Source organism: Osmia bicornis, chromosome 6, assembly GCF_907164935.1.
Source record: "Osmia bicornis bicornis chromosome 6, iOsmBic2.1, whole genome shotgun sequence".
Classification (NCBI taxonomy): Eukaryota; Metazoa; Arthropoda; class Insecta; order Hymenoptera; family Megachilidae; genus Osmia; species Osmia bicornis.
Genome location: NC_060221.1, coordinates 3,598,086 through 3,615,466, shown reverse-complemented (window position 1 = coordinate 3,615,466; position 17,381 = coordinate 3,598,086). Strand labels below are relative to the sequence as shown.

At 34.2% G+C, this 17,381-nt stretch overlaps 6 protein-coding genes across 8 annotated transcripts; 3 read left to right on the top strand and 3 right to left on the bottom strand.

The window, feature by feature from the left end:
• The first annotated feature begins 215 nt into the window (after positions 1–215).
• On the top strand, positions 216–4,964 carry LOC114874650 (carbonyl reductase [NADPH] 1). Of its 2 annotated transcripts, none has more exons than XM_029184143.2 (4): positions 216–676; positions 793–2,103; positions 2,173–3,615; positions 3,720–3,756. In XM_029184143.2, the coding sequence occupies exons 1-3, from the start codon at positions 553–555 to the stop codon at positions 3,222–3,224; spliced, it is 2,487 nt and encodes an 828-aa protein (XP_029039976.2). In that variant the 5' UTR covers positions 216–552; the 3' UTR covers positions 3,225–3,615; positions 3,720–3,756. The 2 variants fall into 2 exon arrangements, with proteins under 2 accessions (XP_029039976.2, XP_029039979.1); XM_029184146.2 differs by lacking the exons at positions 216–676; positions 793–2,103 and adding exons at positions 4,048–4,286; positions 4,369–4,964 and having other exon boundaries at positions 3,368–3,615; positions 3,720–3,980.
• LOC114874665 (U6 snRNA-associated Sm-like protein LSm2) lies at positions 4,898–5,801 on the bottom strand. The gene is made up of 4 exons (XM_029184162.2): positions 5,491–5,801; positions 5,337–5,404; positions 5,179–5,269; positions 4,898–5,103 (listed from the first exon to the last, which is right to left on the bottom strand). Exons 1-4 carry the CDS (start codon positions 5,491–5,493, stop codon positions 4,978–4,980), a joined length of 288 nt encoding a protein of 95 aa, XP_029039995.1. The 5' UTR covers positions 5,494–5,801; the 3' UTR covers positions 4,898–4,977.
• An 86-nt stretch (positions 5,802–5,887) lies between these two features.
• On the top strand, positions 5,888–8,754 carry LOC114874653 (drebrin-like protein). 2 transcript variants are annotated; one of them, XM_029184149.2, is made up of 6 exons: positions 5,888–6,087; positions 6,189–6,299; positions 6,653–6,821; positions 6,917–7,149; positions 7,219–7,396; positions 7,454–8,754. In XM_029184149.2, the coding sequence occupies exons 2-6, from the start codon at positions 6,217–6,219 to the stop codon at positions 8,213–8,215; spliced, it is 1,425 nt and encodes a 474-aa protein (XP_029039982.1). In that variant the 5' UTR covers positions 5,888–6,087; positions 6,189–6,216; the 3' UTR covers positions 8,216–8,754. The 2 variants fall into 2 exon arrangements, with proteins under 2 accessions (XP_029039982.1, XP_029039981.1); XM_029184148.2 differs by having other exon boundaries at positions 5,888–6,299.
• A 104-nt stretch (positions 8,755–8,858) lies between these two features.
• LOC114874659 (cleavage and polyadenylation specificity factor subunit 4) lies at positions 8,859–10,741 on the bottom strand. The gene is made up of 4 exons (XM_029184157.2): positions 10,242–10,741; positions 9,782–9,985; positions 9,427–9,616; positions 8,859–9,349 (listed from the first exon to the last, which is right to left on the bottom strand). Exons 1-4 carry the CDS (start codon positions 10,342–10,344, stop codon positions 8,986–8,988), a joined length of 861 nt encoding a protein of 286 aa, XP_029039990.1. The 5' UTR covers positions 10,345–10,741; the 3' UTR covers positions 8,859–8,985.
• A 550-nt stretch (positions 10,742–11,291) lies between these two features.
• Positions 11,292–15,583, top strand: LOC114874652 (dolichyl-diphosphooligosaccharide--protein glycosyltransferase subunit 2). Its single transcript, XM_029184147.2, has 11 exons — positions 11,292–11,403; positions 11,794–12,002; positions 12,194–12,322; positions 12,526–12,686; positions 12,763–12,902; positions 12,982–13,357; positions 13,583–13,762; positions 13,848–14,070; positions 14,158–14,367; positions 14,661–14,832; positions 15,084–15,583. Exons 1-11 carry the CDS (start codon positions 11,394–11,396, stop codon positions 15,224–15,226), a joined length of 1,953 nt encoding a protein of 650 aa, XP_029039980.2. The 5' UTR covers positions 11,292–11,393; the 3' UTR covers positions 15,227–15,583.
• Positions 14,789–17,349, bottom strand: LOC114874655 (dynein regulatory complex subunit 2-like). Its single transcript, XM_029184150.2, has 7 exons — positions 17,104–17,349; positions 16,725–17,014; positions 16,510–16,632; positions 16,195–16,428; positions 15,894–16,123; positions 15,600–15,821; positions 14,789–14,874 (listed from the first exon to the last, which is right to left on the bottom strand). Exons 1-6 carry the CDS (start codon positions 17,343–17,345, stop codon positions 15,654–15,656), a joined length of 1,287 nt encoding a protein of 428 aa, XP_029039983.2. The 5' UTR covers positions 17,346–17,349; the 3' UTR covers positions 14,789–14,874; positions 15,600–15,653.
• Positions 17,350–17,381: the final 32 nt, after the last annotated feature.

The window sequence follows — 17,381 nt, the reverse complement described above, 5'->3', positions numbered from 1 at the left end:
TGATCAATATTCGATTCTATGTCGCGATTATACGATTGTACGACTTTTAAAAATTATATTTATATACAGAATTCATTTAACCAATGAAACTTTTACTATTTGATATATCGCTCTGTGCAACAGTTCTCTTATTGGGTAACGAACATTTCGATTGTAACACAGTTGAACGCGTGTTGTGTATACGGTTTGACGAGTAATTATTTCTATTTCCTTGTCCTTAAGTCTAATTCTCATTGTTGCGCAACGCCCCCTACAGATATTTGTACGAACCAATTTCTGCTAAATTTGGATTTCGTAAGCGATTCTGTGTTCAAAGAGAGATATTTTTAGCCATGCTTTTAGTTAACACGTGCGACTTTTTGCGTGAAAAATAGAAGTAGTGTTAAATAACGTAGAGTTTATTTGTAACGATTATTTCGGTACTCACTGCAGATAACCTTCGATAGTATTTTAATGTCAATCTGATATATTGACGTTTATTCCTTGTGAACAACAGGTTCACGAATATTTGGTTAACTCAGTGTAAACAAAGATAAACGCTCGATACAAAAGATGGCGGGAAAAGAGCAATTCGATGAATTTTTAGGTGGTTCTGAAAAATTACCAACTCAGGTACACATTATGAAACTCGTTTCCTCCAGAGCTAGTGAAATCGCCGCAATGACATATTCTATAGGTATGTCGCGTGATATTGTTATTAAAACGTAAACTAATTTCATGAATTTCTACCATTAGTTGTCAATTAACAAACGTTCGAGTATATACCGTCGAATTAAAATTATTTATTTGCAGAAAATCCTCAACAAACGAAACTGGTTTTTCAAAAGCTTCCCGTCTACATGCGCAGGCGCATTATGTCTCATAACGTAAAACGGTTACCGCGCAGATTAAGGGAGGCACATTTGAATCAAATGATTAAATCCGGATTGCCGCCCAAAATTAAAAGGCCGTCGCGCAAATATCGTAGACGACCTCGCAACTTATTATCGGAGTACAATCGAAGACAACGAAGCAAGATTTGGTTGGAGACTCACATTTGGCATGCCAAACGTTTTCATATGACAGAAAAATGGGGCTACAGAATCGCGAGCTATGCAAATGATAAATGTTTTAAGGCCAATTACCGTGCTGTTGCTAAGCACTGCTTGATGCAAGATATTTCTTATTATACGTGTATTGAAATAAATGGTCCAGAGGAAATATTAAAGGATAACTTAAGAAGTCATTGCAACCCGTACGAATTAACATTTGCTGCGAAAATTTTTATCACTGGTGTTCGAGAAGGCACTGTAATGTTTTTTAAAAAAAATGGTTATCCTAGATTTCCAATTGGTCATGTACACTTTTTATGGAGATCGAATCAATCTAATTCGAGAACAATTTGGATCTGGGTCCATCCGTCTTTTCTTGATGATTTTGTTGCCGAAATTATATGCAGTTTCGAATTTAAATCAAGCGAAACTGAAAGTGATTATTTTAACGAGCAGAATTGTAATATGAGTATTCATAAAAATACTTTAAATCGATTTCGTTTTTACGGTCCGCTGACGATCAGCGTTCTAACAAATGCTCTTCATTTACCGAGATTCGATAAAGGTTTATTTTCTGAAAAAAATGATGAAAATGTGATAGAAACTGAGAAAGACCAAATGGATTATGAAGAAGAAATTCAAGAACCTAATAAGTCATGGCATATTGAATATTATGAAAATCAAGAAAATATCGAGTCTTTAAAAATTCAAAGACAGTTGTGGGATGTATTGAAAACATTACAGTCTCCTAGTCAGTTGCCACCAAATATTGTTCTTGGTTTTACAGTCTTAGATCCAAGATTTCACCTGCCTCAGAAAAGAATTAAAATGCAGAGAGATGTACAGGCAATTGAAATGATGCCAGTGCCTCCTACAAATGCAGATTCAAGCCCAATTTGGGAGAAAGAGATACGAAAAAAAGTTAGTAAAGGTTGTGCAACAACAAGTGCAATCAATAAGTTAAGAAGCAAGTGTTTAGTACCCGGTGTAGATAATGATAAATACTTTGATGAAGGAATTATGGCAAAGATCCCTATACTTATAATTCAGAAACCTGGAATTGGTAATACAGGTAATCTTTGGTAGCATTTTAATTTCAGCATAAATATATTTCAGACTAATGAACATGTTATTTTTATAGGCTTAAGTTCCAGTATAGATATTGTACTCCCAGCTAATTGGGCAATGCCATTTTGGCTTTCGTGTATATTTCGTTGTGTAAGAGTTGGTGCACTCAGGGAATCACAATCTATAGCATTTGAATATGGAAAGATGCAGTCACCAGATATCAATGATCCAGACACGCCTGCTTATGCACGAGAAGCATTAAGTACCAAGTTGGAATTAAGAGAAAAATATTTTCGTTATCCACCGAACAGGCGTGTAAATTTTATTAAACTTGGAATTTCTAGTCCTTTCTTTTGCGAATGGAAACTCTTAATGAAAGAATGGGCAGATACAGAAGAATTTTTTGTACTAAGAAATCGTAAATTATTAAATTTGTTACAAGAAAGTTTACCAGTTAAAGAAACTAATAAAAGAAAGTATAATAAATCGAGCAGTCGTATAACAGATCTTACGGTGCACGATGCATTTATAGATAAAAATTGTCTGGTTCGTGTTAAGATATCTATTTTACAAAAAGGATGCCCTAAAAGATTTGCAATGATCTGTATACCAACAGTAGAGGACGTAAACAAGTTTCAACAAAATAGAAAATGGTCAGGTCCAATTGAAAAATTGAATAATGATCCGAATGAAACTGTGCGAAAAAATTTACGAAAAACTCACTTAACTTGTTTGAAACGTTTGAAAAGACAAAGGATACGTTGTAGAAAGACATTAACTAATAACTTGAGCAAGATGTTAGGTAAAAGCTTTCAAGCTATCGATTACGAGAATAAAATCAAAAATTTATTAAAAATAGGTCACACAATGGTGTGTAAGAACTATGAAAAGATGTCACAGTTGCATCTTCCAGACTGTACGAATGTACGACATTCCTGTGATAGAGAAATTATGGGCTATCTAACTATGGGCGATTTCTCCTTTGCGGAAGCAAAAGGCATAGGTTTTGGATACGTAACATTAAATTCCTTAATTGATCTGATTAACAAAAAATACAATTTCGTTCTTGTCAGAAACATTCAAACAAGGCAGTATAGAATTGCTAGCTTAGATATAATAAGTTAACAAATGTAAACGAGTTATTATTAATCAGAATATAATATGATATGTAATGAAACATAATGAACGGCGCACTGTTTTTAAGATTTGTTTTTTTAAATGTATATATGTACATAGTTCTTATCCTAATAAAAAATGTTCACTACCGAGAGAAGTTGTAATCATTGCTATTACTGATAACGTAGATAAACAGTAAGAGATTATATACAATATATGTGTGCATTTATCATTAAGTCTGATAAGGAGTTGTGTATATATATGTATATATATGATTCAGTCTATTAGAAAGGTTGGTATTATTGAGGTATTATTTGATTATAACCTGCTTAGAACATTATTTACATTTGGTCAAATAAGCTTTTGCAAAGATCGCATTAAAATGACACGGGTAGCTGTGGTAAGTATATATATACATCATAATTTATAAAGTATATATATATATATATATATATATCATAATTTTTATAACCATATTGATTGCTCATTATTTCGACCTTTTAGGTAACTGGAGGAAATAAAGGCATTGGATTTGCCATTGTAAAAGCACTTTGTAAACGATTTGATGGAGACGTATATTTAACTGCTCGTAATATTACCCTTGGGCAAAATGCTGTTAAAGAATTGGAGGGACAGGGTTTAACACCAAAGTTTCATCAACTTGATGTTACAGATGAAAATAGTATTTCTGTTTTACGTGATCATTTACAGAAAACATACGGAGGACTTGATGTTTTGGTCAACAATGCTGCAATTGCATTTAAAGTAATTATTCGTTAATTTACTATATCGTTTCTTTTTGGTAAATATATACATTTTGTTTTATGTATAGATGAAGGCTACAGAACCCTTTTCTCTGCAAGCTGAAGAAACAATAAAAGTAAATTATTTTGGCTTAAGAAAAGTTTGTAGCATACTTTATCCACTCTTGAAACCACACGCACGTGTAGTGCATTTATCGAGTTCTGCTGGCCGTTTATCATTAATTCCTGATGAATCGTTGCGTAAACGACTTTCTGATCCAAATCTTACTGAAGAGGAATTAGATAACATCATGCGTGAATTTGTTAAGTATGTTGAATTATAAAATTAATTAATTAATATGTTGTCATAGGCTATACATTCTAACATTATGGTCAAAATGTTCTTTCAGTGCTGCTAAAGCCAATACACATTTGGAAAATGGTTGGGTAAATTCTGCATATGTAGCAAGCAAAGTGGGAGTATCTGCTTTAGCTAGAGTTCATCAAAGGATGTTTGATTCAGATTCTAGAGAAGATCTTGTAGTAAATTCTGTACATCCTGGTTATGTAGACACTGACATGACTAGCCACAAGGGAACTTTAGCACCTGATCAAGGTGCTGAAGCTCCCGTATTCTGTGCATTACTGCCAGAAAATACAGATATAAAAGGTAAATATATTTGGTATGACAAATCATTGGTAGATTGGACAAAAGATGCATAAATTCAAAATAATTTGATTTGGCATTATATACTTTTATATACTTGTTATCTATATCAAAACATTAATAAATATTCTATCACATTATTTTATATTTCTAAATGTTTCTGCATTTTAGTCACATCTATTTATATGATTTAACATTCCTGTTCTTTATATAGCATAGCATTCGCAATGAAAAATCAAGTTTCTTAATATTACATATAAATTCACATAAAATTATAACTTGTACGCTTATGTATTATTGTTGACTTCAGTAATATAAAATAAATGATTTTTAATTCTATTAACACTATGAACTATCTTGCTTGAACTGCCGCTTCTTTGCGTGCAGCATCTTGTAATAATTGGGTATCCACCTCATCCCCTGGTAATTGTACATATCGTACTACCGATCCACGAATAAAACAGTTTTTTACGGACAACTAAAATATAATTTCAGTTCGTATCATAACCTTCTTCATATTAAGCTTAAAATAAAGATTATGGAAGTTACAAACCATGTGAGGGTATTTATCCGGGTCTGTTACACTTATATCAGTTAATTTTATGTTAAGATACTGATCTACGGAATGCAGCGTGCCGCAAATACTGGAAACAAAGACTATTAGATTATATTTTTCAACATCGTTATACAATTTTTTTCTGCTAAACTCACCTGAGGTCATTTTTTAATTCTACAACCACGTCCTTTCCAATTAAGGACTTAAAGAATGAATAGAATAACTATAAAATATAATGAAATAAAGTTGCATGATATTGTTAAAAAATAGATAAAGGTTAACCCGCCAAACGGCAAACCATAAACTTACCATTTTGAACCAGTAAAAAAAATATTTAATTGCTATTTTTCGACTGTACTATTTAATTAACATAATGCAAAAATGATTATTATTTAAATTGAAGATTATGTTTGATTCTATTACTAACAAAGTTTTTATAACGACTCCGTATACGTTAGAAGTTTGGAATCGTTTCGTTGAATACCGGTTTCAATGTTTTTCTTAACCGGTGATTTTAATAAAAAATATTAATCTTTATTTTAACTTGTGAGTAAACTATATATACTTATTGATAAAATTTTAGATAAAAGATAAAAGTTAAAATGTTATTCGATAACATTATACCGGTGCCTGATTGTATTTACTATATAAAACATTTCAACTGTATCCTACGTTTCATTTGCTCATGTTATACTTGCTGATTGGAGTTCTCTTATATTACCTACACCTCAACCAATCGTTCTTTGTACAATAGTCTTAAGGAATTTCGTCAATAACGTTTTGTCAAAATACATTTTAGCATACGTTGTTGTGCTTGTGTGGGTGGTTTAAATATAATCTGAATTATTTGTTGGTGAACTGATTTATAAAAATATGTTACCTACACAGTAAGATCACCGTTTTGCGGTTGGTAACAGAAGGGCGTTGACATTTAATCAAAAAGGCAAAACGCGAAGATGCGTCTGTGACATTAATTCGCTAGTAACGATTACATTTTATTCTTACAGTCGATTTTAGATTAATTAATTGAGAAACATGTCAATTAATTTAACGAAAAATAAAGACGCTTTGGTGGGTGCTTGGCAGAACGTAGTCGACGATAAATCGTCTACTAACTGGTAGGCTTGCACTTTCTTCCTTTTATGCTATTTCATCGTCCCGGCTATGCCCATTCACACGAGTCATAGAAAGAACACAAATGTTCAATTAAATTTGTCAATAAATAGTTTTCCTATGTTTCATAAATCCTATTTTCACCTTTATCGATCGATATAAGTAGCGTAAGGCACGCGATTAGTGCTTACAGTAGCGAAATATGTATTCTATAATGTTCGTAGATGCATGCATTAAAGAACTGTATTTAAATTTTTTAAAATGAAATAGAAATATTTCTTTTTAAGAAAGATCAATAATACCTTGAAAATTTTACAAACATTATAAAGTACATTAATCAGGTAAATATTATTCATAGGGCTGTATTTGGATATGAAGGACAAACTAACAACTTAAAAGTTGTTGGTACAGGCAATGGTGGTTTAGAAGAAATGATTGACCGTTTAGATAGTAGTCATATCATGTATGCCTTTTGCCGAGTAATAGATACTAAAACCAGTTTGCCAAAATGTCTTTTAATAAATTGGGTAAGAATATGAAAATGAGGGGCTTTTTAAATTGTACTTGAAGTAATAATAATACCACAACATTAATTGTATATTGTTATATATGTATATTTCAGCAAGGGGAAGGAGCACCAATTGTTAGAAAGGGTACATGTGCAAATCATATTAGAGATGTAGAAAAATTATTGAAAGGTGCACATATAACGCTTACTGCTCGTTCTGAAGATGATGTTGAAGTAGATTCCATTATGGAAAAACTTGCTAGAGCAACAGCTTCTGCTTATAAATTTAATGAGCCTCGTGGTGAAAATGAGGGTAATACAGCCCCGGTTGGTACCACATATCGCAGGTACATATCTATGCTGTGTTGTATATAATAATATTAGAACTCTGGACTAGAAGAAAATGTATATTGCAGAGTAATTCCTGAACAAGAAATAAATGCAAGCGAACGTGATCAATTTTGGCAAAGAGAAGAAATGGAGGAGAAAAAAAGATTAGAACAGGAGCGTATTAAATGCGAAAAAGAACGTCAAAGACTTGAAGAAGAAATAAAATCTAGAGAGGAAAAAGAAGCGTTGCTCAGAGAACAGAAGGTAAATAAATGTATTTACAATGTTGTATTGCATTTAAAAAATATCGACGTTTTATAGGTCACTGCTAAGGAAAATTCAATAGCACGACAGAAATTGGCTGAGCAACGTGCCGAAGCGGCAAACAATTTTCGTAATCAACTAGCAGCAAGTCAACATTATAGCAATGATACCGATGATGATCATAAATCACGAAGCGAAGAATTGCGACGGCAAAGGAGTAAAGAGACACAGCAACTGATAGCTCAAAGAACGATAAATGCACGAGCCATTTTTGAACAAAATTCAGCGGCTGGTCAGATGAAGTCATCTTCGACACAACAACAATTCGTACCGAAGAACAGTCAGGTAGAAGCGGCCAAAAGGGCATTTGAGGAAAGTCAACAACAGGAATTATCTCATACAATGGTACAAGAGGAAATAAAAACGGAACCGAATAAAACGCATAATGTAGATACAGTAGTTAATGCTGCCTCGAATATATCTTTAATTCAAACACAGTCTCAAGAAACAAAAGTAGCAGAGACACAACAGGAACCTGAGCAGGCATCATTGATGAAAGAAGTAGTTACTGAAAATGAATTATATAGCCAAATGGATGGCCAGTACTTATATTTTGATCCAAATAATGAAGGAATGAAAGCAAGAGCCTTATATGATTATCAGGCAGCTGATGATACAGAAATTACCTTCGATCCCGGAGATATTATTACGCACATAGATGCTATTGACGAAGGGTGGTGGCAAGGTCTTGGACCTGATGGAACCTATGGACTTTTTCCTGCTAATTATGTTGAAGTTATTGAATATAACACAACATGATAAGAAATGTACTTGTGAAAATAGATTGTCCCCTTTTCTAATTGAAAAGACACTATATTTGCTTTTTGCATATAACAAGTGATATTCAGTATTTTTGTGGTTCTGGTGACTGCACTTCTTTTTTTCGATAAAAACGTTGGACGTTATTTATGTAGGCACGACGTATCCCGAGGAATGTAAGAGAATGAATTATGTTTTAAGTATTTAATGCACATTCAGTAACGAAGGAATTTAATATTTCTAATAACGAGCACGCGAAAAACGAATATTGTTGATATTTTAGCGGACAAGTTATTAAAAGTGAATAGTCTCACAATGCCAGCTCATAAATAAATGGCGAAGTACGTCTTCCCATATTCAACGTCACAAATTAAATAAATTAGTGGCAAACAATATATCTTTTTATAACGTTCTACGTCGAAAATCGATGCGCTCATAAAAATAGCGTGTTTAACAATTTAGCAAATACCCTTAAACATATTAAACTTATTTAGGAATATGTTTAATTCTTTAAATAATAAATTAAATTTGTTATAGTATACATTTGACGATATTTTAGCCTGAAATACCTTTTCATTTCATCAATTTTGTATCATATAACAAAATTCGTATTTTCATTTCATACGGACACGTTGGAATTAAGAATCAATATTAAATCGATTGTATTAAACTTATTTTACTATATGACATAGAAATTTTTACAGGTGAGTGATTTTATCGAGTTAAAATAGAATCACAATATCGATCTTACGTAAATAAAATAAGTAAAATCATCTGCGATAATTTTGATTTTGAGTTCCACTTCCACTACCCCCAGCATGACTTAAAAATGCTAAGTGTCCCTTTGGACATTTATTTGCATAATGACCTTTAGTTCCACACTTGTAACAAGTTACTTCTTCGAGCGGTTTTTGAGGACCCCGCGGAGGAGGTCCATTGTGCATATTCATATGATGTGCTGCATGAGAATTACCTTCTATTTCTTGTCTAACTTGAGCTTCACGCACATCAGGTGGCATTTTATTACAATAAATAGCTTTGTGCCCACCTTCTCCACAAAAATGACAAGTAATCATTACCTTTTTACCCTCTTTAGGCTGCATATCTTGTACCGCTGGTAATTCAAATCTTGGGCTATAATAGAAATCATTATAGTATACCTTAAATCTAATAGAAATTCAAATAAAAAATTAAACTTGTGATGAACTTACTGCATGAATTTACAATTTGGACCATCAGGACAAAACCCAGCTAAATATGCCATACATAAAACACGACGGACGTGTCGATGTCTGCATAGTGGTCCATGTCTACAGAACCCTCTATCATACCAAGGACAATCTCTAACTTTTGTTTCTGGATCGATGTGTAAGAATGGGCATTCCTTATTGTGACAAGCATCTAACAATTCATAACTGATTTTAACATACCTATACTGGAGGAACTTAATAATACCATTAAAAGAAAATAGTATTAAAAAAATATAGGAAAGAGCTTATTTACAGGCTTATGATAGATGTATACTTAGATGATAAATAAATTTGATCATGTTTCAACTATACTTACTGAACCTAGAATAAAAGTAACATTCTGGCATTTTTGTCATATCATATTCATGTAAAAATTCACATTGATCACCCTTCTTACAAAGGCCTCTTAACCAATGTTTGCATACAATTGTACGGTCTCCTCTTACATGCCGAAATGGACAAGAGGCTCCTTTAACACAAGTTCCTCTTGGATAAAATTGGCATACTGCAGCAGTAGATTCTAAAAAATAAAACATTTTGTAAGCTGATATTAAATAAATTAACTGTAAATAAATGTAACATAAATATAAATAAAAAGCAATAATATTGTATAAAAAATTATTAATGAAATACACAGTTTTTATTTAATACACAAACAACAGTGATATTCATTATTTTTAATTGAACTATTTCGATATATTTATATTGTTAGCTTTCTTTACATTCATGGTATAACCTAGTTAAGTGTGTTAACAATACACATAATTATTACGTACTGTCCATTCCTGTAAAAGGTAAAGGAAGAGCTCCATACTGTTCATCGAGAGCAACTTCAATATCAAATCGCATATTATCTACGTTTGCCACTATACACTCCATTATTATTTCAAGTTTTCCAACAGTCACAGTCAAATCACTCGTTTTCTGAATACACAACAGTCATTTCCATTTGTAAGATACTCTATAGTTTAATATTCATTTTCGGTTAGTTATGTGTATCTTAAAATTAGTTTTTTATCATTTCTCATTGAAAAATAATCGCGATTTGCACTATTTGTCATATAAAGAAAATTTTATAAGCATCACGTCTTCTTCTATGCAGAGAAACATCATTCCGCACGTGTGTTGATAATAATCAGTGACTAACTGAAAGCGTCATCGCACTTAGACGTTAGCGCTCTCTGTAAATTCTCGTCTATTATTATTTACTGAACGTTCTCGAAATAGAAATTCTCAATTTTTATCTAATTTACGTTAATTATCTTTTTATTGTTAATTCACTAAAAAGGCTCATAAAGGCGATGAAATTTTAAAAAGACTGCTACGAATTAAAATTTTTAAAAATTCGATCCTGACGCCATCTATACAAAAACGTCGCAAACTATTCGACAACTTACCGATTGATTTGAGGGGAACACTAGCACCACCTATCAAAAAGTAGCGGAACCTTCGTGTCGAGTAGTTTGCGACGTTTTTGTATAGATGGCGCAGGGATCGAATTTAAAAAGTTTATGGCGGTTTTTTTAAAATACAAGTTTGTGAATACAAGTTTTTCAAGCAATTATTTTAATGATTTATCGGTCTTTTGCTAATTTTACTGATTTCTAAAAATAATAGAATCAAATGGAGTCAAAATTGTGTATTTTCATTTGTGATTGCGACTGTGCTCTATACATACTGACTAAACCTCACTTGGGGTTGCCTGGGACCCCTAAAGTTATGATTCCTCGAGAACCAAGGAATGTTCAGTCTTTTTGTATCTGTAATCACGGCGTTACATCATGTAACACCGTAGTTTGGAGGGGGGGCGTTGCCAACTACTTCCGGAATGAAGGACCGTCCACTTTTTGGTACACGCGCAATGGAGAAAGAGCCATTTTGTTCGAAGAAACAACGTGGCAGCCGGTGTGCCCGGTATTCTTGTAACCATGAATATTCGTAAGTATTATCTAACTTTATACTATTTTTAAAGTTTTTCCTAATGTATGTGAAAACGCGAACAAAACTATAGTATTCATACATCTTAAATGTATCACCTTACGAACCTATTGACCACGTTTTTCTAACGTGAATGCAATTGATTGTTTGATTAATTAGCACAACTTGAATATAACTTCTACTGGTTTAAAAGTATAAAATAACATCCACGCTTTAATCCAAATTTGCAAATACTTAGCAGAAATGAAATTATTATATTCGACGCTACGCGGTAACTAAACGAGTGCATGGATCCATTTCGATCCGTATGATACGCGTAACTTGGTAATTCCACAAAACGTTGATCATAAGAAGATAAAATTATAAACAGTTTATTCTCTTCTTTTTCAGGCCTACTATTATTAATTACCGTCACGTATGTAACTGTCTGCCTCTCAGCGGTAGAATTACTACAGTCAACAAATTCTTACTTAACAAAGGCTGATAGTGCGCATTTAAAGAAAATTCTTGAACCAGGTTTAACATCAAATGATTTATCATTTGTATACTATGCTGTCCATGGTTATGGATTTCTTGGAGAAGCTTTACCAAACAAGCAGGTTAGATAAGTGCACGCATATAAGCATGCACATAGATGTGCATGTAACTGTAAACTTGTTAATTTATGATGAAAAAATGCAATAACTGACATATAATGATGTTTAGATTAGTCTTACTGACAAACTATTTCTATATTAAAATTATCAAAGGATTAATTTGATAAAAGCTTTATAAAATGAATATGTTTCAGGCCATCTGTGATTATCTAACAAAAGTTACAGAAGGTGACAATCTTACAACTGAGAATGCATTTTACATTGCATCTGTATGGAAAACTATTGGAAGTTGTAAACAAAAACCTGCATCATCTGTTGTAAAGGTATATACTTTTCTTCCCTACCTTTGTCTCTCCCTCCCTCTCTACCTTACTTTCAAACATAATGATGTTTTATAAACTTTCGTTCTACTGCAATTATACATTGAAGAAAACTATTTTTACTGAATGAAAATAATAATGTAGATTTTAAATCCTTTTCTTTACATTACAAATATCAAAGAGGAAAATCTTATTTGTTTAACCAGGTACTTATGAGTACAATAGAAAAAGATACTTCCAGTATCATGGAATTATATTATGCAGTAGATGGACTGACTGCTTTATCCGAGAAATTGCCGCGCGACAAGGTTGACAAAGTAATCAAAGCAGTACAAAGTACTCTCCAAAAAGATGACAATTTATGGAAGTACGATTTATATTATCATTAATATGCTCAATCTTTTAATATTACAAGTTTTTTCAAATGAGTATTTTACGAACAGCCTAGGTTACACTTTTCACATCGCCTCGGATCTAGGAACAAGTGGTTCGTTCGCGTTGAATCGTATCGAAGATGCAATTATACAGGCTGACGAAGTAGATGGACAATATTTACAATTTGAAGGTGGTCTTTCCGTGACTAGTAAGTATCTGATCCACTGCAGTTAATATTTTGTAGATACGTGATTGATTTTTCTCGTAACAAATTATTTATTTATTAGGTTTCTTAGTAAATGGTATATTTAAACTTTCCAACACACTGAAGAAGAAACAACCATTAACGTCTCAGCAAACTGTTAAACTGGCTAATTATCTTCTGTCACGTCGTTCCGTACAGACACCAAGAGGTGTTACCAATTTACTCTCAGCGTTAACGACTTTAGCAAACAATGATTACGAAAAGCCAATCTGCGTAACGCTAGCCAACGAAGGAATTAGCATTTCTACTCGGCAGCCTTCGGTCACTGTGAAAGTTTGCGACCTTCTTGGCAATCCGCTTGTCAGCGTACCGAAAGTGGTCGCGAACTCGGCAACGAGAGTCGGTGACGACGTTGCCATTTTGAGTAAAGAAAATTTCCAGCCCTCACCAAGCGACAAGTAATTATCAACTCTTTCTCTAATCTTCCCCAATACTTTACCGACTTTGTTTCATTTTTATTTCAAAGTTGGTTATACCTTGGGGTATAATAATTGTTGATTCTACCCTTTGACCTTTTTTCATTCAAATTGTGGAAAGGTCAAGAAAGTTAACGAACAAGTATAACTTTATCTTATAAACGGAAATCATTTGAAACATTGTTTCATAAATGTATTGAATCTTAGAACGTTGTTTGCACTGAATTTGATGGAGAAAAAACCGGAACGTGGATTTTATAAAATATCCGTCGCGGCAGGATCTGTGACGAATACTGTCACTGTAAAAGTTCTCTGCGAAGTGGTAGTTGATTACTTGGAAATCGGTACTGCCGACGCCGATCAAACTACTCAGCCAAAGCTTACACGGTAATTTATATTCATCGAATAATCCTACTATTGCTTTTTTGAAAGTTCAAAGCACATTGTACATTTTATGCTTAATTAATTCCAGAGCGACATATCCAAAGAAATTGTCTGAAAAAATAGAGGCCGATTCTCAACAGAAGCTAGTAATGCGATTTTTGTTCAAAGATGGTACTATTAAGAAACCTATGCGCACCCATCAGACCTTTGTACGACTTTCTTCGGTGTCTGATTCGAACAACGATAAGAAGGAACGTGAAATTCTGTTAGTTGCCGAACCAGATGCATCGCATCTTTATAAATTCGATATGGTAATTGTGCACTTGTTTCTTTTATCGTTATTTGATTTCTACCGAAATTCTTGAAGAAATACTATTTCCCTATCCGAAACGTTTCAGCCAGTAGGAAGTATGGCAGCAAATTTTGATTATCAAAGCGGGGATTACAATGTGGAGCTGATCGTTGGCGATGCAGTATTAAGTAATCCTTTCCAGTGGACAATTGCAACGGTCAGTTTAAAATTCCCTGAACCGACTTCGATCGAACGAGCAGACAAGAGTGTCTCTAAATACAAGTCCAATATTTACGAGACCAAACCGGAGATAAAGGTACGAAACGTCCTTTTATTACTTCTCTTCCACTTTCACTGAAGGTAAAAATAAAGGTACACACCAATGCTCGTTAGTGACAGCATTTCGTCTGCGATTCTGTCACCTCCTTATCATTGGGATAGAAAACCTTATCGTCAGATACGTATTACATTTAACGTTCAGTACTTTGAACGCTAATCGTTGGTCTGTTCTGACGAACACTTTTTAAGAGGACTAATATTAAATTAGCAAAAGTTAGCAGTGCATAGAGAGGCGGCAGATTAATTTTCATTTTTTATATGTTGTTTCAGCACATGTTCCGCGAGCGCGAAAAGAGACCTCCTGCATTTGTTTCCAATTTATTCAGCGGTTTGTGCTTAGCTCCAGTTCTTTTGTTACTGATTTTGTGGGCCAAACTTGGAGTGAACATATCAAATTTCCCAATTTCGGTTAGCGCGCTTACATTCCATCTTGGATTGGGAAGTGAGTATTATCAGACACGCATCATCGTGAAGCGATTTTTGCCTAGGATATAAGCAAATTAACGGTTATTAATTAATTTGTTTTCTACTAGGCATAAAGTAAAAGATGAATTTTTCGCAAATGCAACTATGTTTTAGGTTGCATTTGTAGCCCAATATTCACGACATTGTTATCTTTTTAAGTGGGCTTAAATCGTGGAGCGATTACAAGTTGTCGTTGAGCAGTCTATCAATAACTTTGATCTGTTACAGGTATTTTCGTGCTCTTTGGAATATTTTGGTTGAAGCTGAACATGTTCGTCACTCTTCGATATCTTCTTGGCCTTGGTGTCGTTACTTTCCTCGCAGGCAACAAAATGTTATCGCGTATAGCACATAGACACAAGTTACGTTAAAATGTGTTACAGGGCAGAATAAAATGTTTGCCCATTTTAATGAAATCATTCATCAAACGGAGAGAAGAAATCGGGAGAATAACGTAATCGATCGATTACGATGCAACATCAATTTTGTAATACAAGATCATCGACTGTGCGATAGAGCGATGATATTTTCTATCGCAGTTAGGCGTAAGCAAGATAGTTTTTAAAATAATTTCTGTAGCGATTCTCGGTGTTATCGAGCAAGACTAAAAATATTCAGTGCGCACCTATCATTCCATTGCTCTTGTTATCCGTTAACCGTTGATGTATGTGTGGTCTTCAAGAGAATGTGTAAAAAACAACTTGAACAAAATATACAAATTCTTTACATTTCGTTGTACGATACCTTATTTTTAAAACCATCATCCACGAAGGTGTTGCATTCTTGATATAAAAACAGTCACATAGCTGTTGGTTTTAGCAAGCAGAGATAGTGCTTAATCGATTTCCGTAGATCCCTCGCTTCCGCCAATAATTGATCTCTTTCGACGTGTAATTGTGTGGCGATTAATTGCGCGAGGCCTAGACGATGCCAAAACTTGATCGTATTTTCATAGTCTTCCAAAGCCTAGAAATGTTTCTAATTACTTTAGTACGTGTATGGATCATAGATATGTAATAAAATGAATCGATTTCTAACCATTTGAAGTGAAAAACCTTTGATTTGCGGCAAAGAGGTTTGTTGAATTTCATCGATAACATAATTACTCATGGTTTGAATGATTTTTTCGTCTTGAGTTTCGAATCTTCGACATATTTGTAAGTACGTGAGCATACGTTCGGCCTTGTTTATCAATTTATTAAATCGTTCCAAAGTTTCATCGTATTCCCTGGACATCACCGTTGCTTTACGTTTATCTTCCTCTCTTCCTGTTAAATTATTCAGGGAGCATGTAACGTTTTTCCTTATTTAGATTTTAAAGATAAAATTATTCGCATACCGAGGACAAAGTGCTTATTTTTCTTTCGATAGGTAGCGTGAAAGAAATCCGACTGCTGGATGACTTCTTGTAGTTCCGTTGTAGCGTCGGCCTTGTAAGAATGGATATTATCTCGAAATTTTGCGATCTCATCGAGAAGAAATGCGGTACGTTGCCACTGCCGGATTATTTCCTGTCGATCGGACTCGTCCTTCCTTCGAATCGCTTCGTAAGCTTTCCGTCGATCCACGGTACCTATACCCAGGGGGTGGGTGAGACGCGTACGATCAATCAAAAGGGGTTCGTTTAATAAAAGTCTCCTTAACGATCACGTACTTTTGCGATAGTCGGTGAAAATGTTTCGTAAATCATTCCAATGATCTTCGAGCTGTTTTTGAAGCAGACCGCTGATTATTCTTCTTTCGTTTTGTCCATCCTCCGTAAAGGTATCGATCTTACCTTAGCCATTACAAGGTCATTCGAAATGTGTAATAAGAGGGGTGAACAACCGTGTATCACAAGTAGATAAATAATTAATAAATCAAACCTACCGATCGCAACACTTTTAGCAATGTTTGCCGCATTTTCGTCTCGACGATTTACACGCCAAACGGTTTTATGTAAACCATTTTCAGACGCGTTCCGAGAGTGATCGATTCTTTCGAATTCATGGTTTTTTGCTGCCAACGCTTCCTCGATATTTCGATGGAAGATGTCATCGATGCCTTTCAACCGCGCCTCGTGTATCTGGAGAGATCGATCGAACGTTTCCACGCGTGCACCGTTCGCACGACGACGCTGGTCCTCGAGTTCTTGTAAGCTGTCCAGCAGTAAACTGATACTGCAAAAAAGCATAGGGAATTTCCGTGATTAATTAATTTTTTTCCCCGCTTTTTTGCGCTCCCGCTGTCTCTGAGATTGCAAATGTACCTGTAGTCCTTGAGATCGAACGTACGCTCCACCGTTTGCCAAGCTATTTCCACGTTCCTTCCGATGTCTGGCAGCTTAATCTGCGTAAGCGTCTCTCGCCAAAGGCGGCGGTAACGTTCCGTATTCAAAATTCCAAGTTTCATCTCGTGCAGAAGCATTTCTTGTTTGGGATCCCGCACGATTTCCTCATCTTTCTTTGCTTTCTTTTTCTTCTGTGCCTTTCGCTTCCGTTTTACAGGCATTTTGATTCACCTGTCTCATAAACTGTTCTTCCCTCG